Here is a 2,993-nt window from a genome sequence, read left to right on the forward strand (position 1 = left end):
GGAGACGGGGGAGGGGAGAGAGACGGGGAGGGGAGCAGAAATATGGGGGGAGAGACAGGGAGGGGAAGGGAGAGACGGAGACAGGAGGAGAGAGATGGAGACGGGGGAGGAAGGGAGAGATGGGGAGAGACAGGGAATGGAGAGGAGAGATGGAGGGGTGAGGTGAGATGGAGACAGAGGAGGGGAGGAATGGAGACAGGGGAGGGGGAGCGACAGAGAGGAGGGGAGAGAGATGGAAACGGGAGGTGGAGAAAGATGGAGACAGGCGGAGTGGGGAGAGAGGGAGGGGAGGGGAGAGATGGGGGAGAAGGGGAGGGAGGGAGAGATGTGGGGGGCGGGCAGAGGAGGAGAAAGGGGAGGAGATGGAGCGGGGAACCGGGAGAGGAGAGAGGAAACCAGCAGGGGTATCCAGAAAGAGATGATGAGGGACACAGACATCAGACACACGGAGTGTTAGGGAGCAGCATGGAAATGGGGGAGGCGGGGACCCAGGACGGAAGCAGACCCCCCACACAGACGAACACAGGAGACAAAAAGACAGAGGCCGCAGGAAGAGGGGTGACAAGGAGACCCCAGTGAGGCAGAGGAGAGGAGGGGAATGAAAAAAGCAGGTTAGGATGCAAACTGCCCCGTGACACCCCACCCACGCCCACCCGCTGCCCAGGGAGGAAAACCCAGCAACTCCCGGGTCCCAAACGCCATCCCGGTGCAGAGGGTGAAATCCACACGCTTCCCCAACCCCCACGCAGCTATTTCAGGGCTGGAATCTGGTGCACAGGCCGCTAGGGGCCTCAAAATGTCATTCCACCCTCTCCTTTGTCGCGTGGGCAGGGACACTGCTAAGCGGGGACAGATTTTTAGGTCGTTCCAAACCCCAAGCTGCCAGGATGGTCACTACGTGCAGACGGTTTCGGGTGCCCCTCCTGGCCCGCACCCACCCTACTTTCTTCATCTGGAAAATGAAGCTAAAATTTCCTTCCCCCATAGCCTTTTCGGGAGGGGACATTCCTTGGACACATATTTATATTTAATAAACATATATTTATAAAGTGCTTACTGTGTGCCCAGCATTTTTATTAGGCAAGTAAAAAAAAAATCACACTCATTGCTGTCAAGCAGGCTGACTCACAGCGACCCCATGCAGAACCGCTCTGTAACATTATCCTGGCTGTTATCTTTATGGAAACAGAGCGCCAGGCCTTTCTTCCACGGTACCCCTAAGTGGGCTGCAACCTCCACACAGGGACCAAAAGAGGGGCACCCCAGTCAAGACAGAAAATTCCTGGCCCTTCTGGCGTCTTCATTCTAGCGGGGGAATTATAGCTAACCCCGAGGTCTTTGCACCTCGTTCACCCTCTTCCTACAAATGGAGAAACTGAGGCCACAAAGGGAGCGGGGTTCACCGCGAGGCGCACCCAATTGGACACAGGCCCAGAAATTTGTCATCCAAGGCCCTTCCAACCACACCCAGTAACAACCTGGGAATTGAGTGGGGGAGGGGAACCCTAAGGGCAGACGGAGGGAGGTTCCGCACCCCATTACAGTACTGACCCCCCAAACTGAACCCCGAAGTTGGGCCTGGGTCTCGGGGTGTTTAATAAGGACGGACACACACACACACACACACTTGTGTGTTGTCATATGCCAGGAAGGGAGGATCAGGGCCTTCCCCCATATTTTCGCCCATATATCCAGATGGGAACCCCCGTTTTTCGGCGGGGGTATCCGTGGGTCCTTAGAGGCCTTGGCGCCCCCCAAAAGGCAGCTCCGGCCGTTTGGAGGAGGGAATTGGGACGCGGATCGCGGAGATGGAATGTCACCACCGAGCTTACCAATAAACGACTCGAACGGCGAGAGCCATGACTCGAGACAGAGACATCCGCCGGCGCGGATGCCAGCCTCGAGCTGCACCGTAGACCCGCGAGGTCTGCGCTCGCGGCGCCTGCCGCAGGCTTGCACAAAGGAAGGTTACTGGGCGTTCCACCGCGCGAACCAACGCGCCGCGCGGCAGCGGAGGGGGGACGGAGCGGAAAAGTACCCAGACTCGGGGGCGAGGGTCTGTAGCCCACCACCTGAGCCCCCCACGCATATCTACTGTCTCTATCCCTGTTGGGATAAGACTGTCCTGATATGGGGGTCCCTAGGAGAAGCCCTCCGTTCGTTTCCAAACATATCCCCCCCCTGGCTGGAATGGTACGGCCTGGCAGGGAGCTGGTTACTAACGGCTAGCTCCTCAGTGGAAACGGAATTAAGCACGAATGTTGTCATTTTACGCCTGGTCCGGAAGGGGGCGCATAGTGGGGATTGGGAGACCTGGCAGTTTCTCTCACGCCTTGGAGCGAAAAGATTCGAGGTAGACCCTGGGGCTGTGTGTCCAAGCTGGAAGTTAAAGTTTCCAGCTCCTACAGCTGCCTTATGAAGGCAGATTGGTGGTTGGAACCCAGCAGTCACTCCATGGAAGAAAAAAAAATCTGTTGATCTGCATCCAAAAAGATGACCTCCTTGGAAACCCTATGGTGCAGTTCCACTCTGTCCGCTAGGGGCGCTGTGAGTCGGAGTTGACTCCAGGGCAGTGGGTTTGGTTTGGGCTTTGCTTCCATAGAGATTACAGCTCTGTTTATGAGGCAGTATGAGTGGGTGGATCTTTGCTCAATCTCTTGAGATACCCTAAAGCAGCTTAAGCAGGCAGAGATGAGGAGGATACATGCCACTTGGACATGACCAAGGAGCCCAGACACAGAAGCTGAGGAGAGACAAGGCCCTTCCTCCAGGACCGACAGAAGTGGCGAACTTTCTCCTCTAGAGCCAGCTCCCTGAATTCAGACTTCTAGTGTCCTAAATTGTGAGAAAATTAATTTCTGTTCCTTGAAGCCACTCCCTTGTGGTATGTCTGTCACAGCAGTACTAGATAACTAAAACAGGCATACTCTTTTTTAAAAAGAAATCTGTATGAGAGTTATGGTTTTATCTTTTTTCAAAATATATATATATTG

General features: G+C 55.1%; 2 protein-coding genes across 2 annotated transcripts in view; one reads left to right on the forward strand and one right to left on the reverse strand.

The window, feature by feature from the left end:
* SELENOW (selenoprotein W) overlaps nucleotides 1-1,861 on the reverse strand; it is a 2,896-nt gene extending 1,035 nt beyond the window's left edge. Inside the window, exon 1 of the mRNA XM_007942866.1 lies at nucleotides 1,833-1,861. Within this exon, the coding sequence (XP_007941057.2) occupies nucleotides 1,833-1,861 (29 nt within the window). The remainder of the gene's footprint in view (nucleotides 1-1,832) is intronic.
* Nucleotides 1,862-1,891: 30 nt separating this feature from the next.
* NOP53 (NOP53 ribosome biogenesis factor) overlaps nucleotides 1,892-2,993 on the forward strand; it is a 74,766-nt gene continuing 73,664 nt past the window's right edge. Inside the window, exon 1 of the mRNA XM_007943033.1 lies at nucleotides 1,892-2,056. Within this exon, the coding sequence (XP_007941224.1) occupies nucleotides 1,892-2,056 (165 nt within the window). The remainder of the gene's footprint in view (nucleotides 2,057-2,993) is intronic.

The sequence above is a fragment of the Orycteropus afer genome, unplaced genomic scaffold (genome assembly GCF_000298275.1).
Source record: "Orycteropus afer afer isolate SDZICR_OR568_19922 unplaced genomic scaffold, OryAfe1.0 scaffold00099, whole genome shotgun sequence".
Taxonomy (NCBI): domain Eukaryota; kingdom Metazoa; phylum Chordata; class Mammalia; order Tubulidentata; family Orycteropodidae; genus Orycteropus; species Orycteropus afer.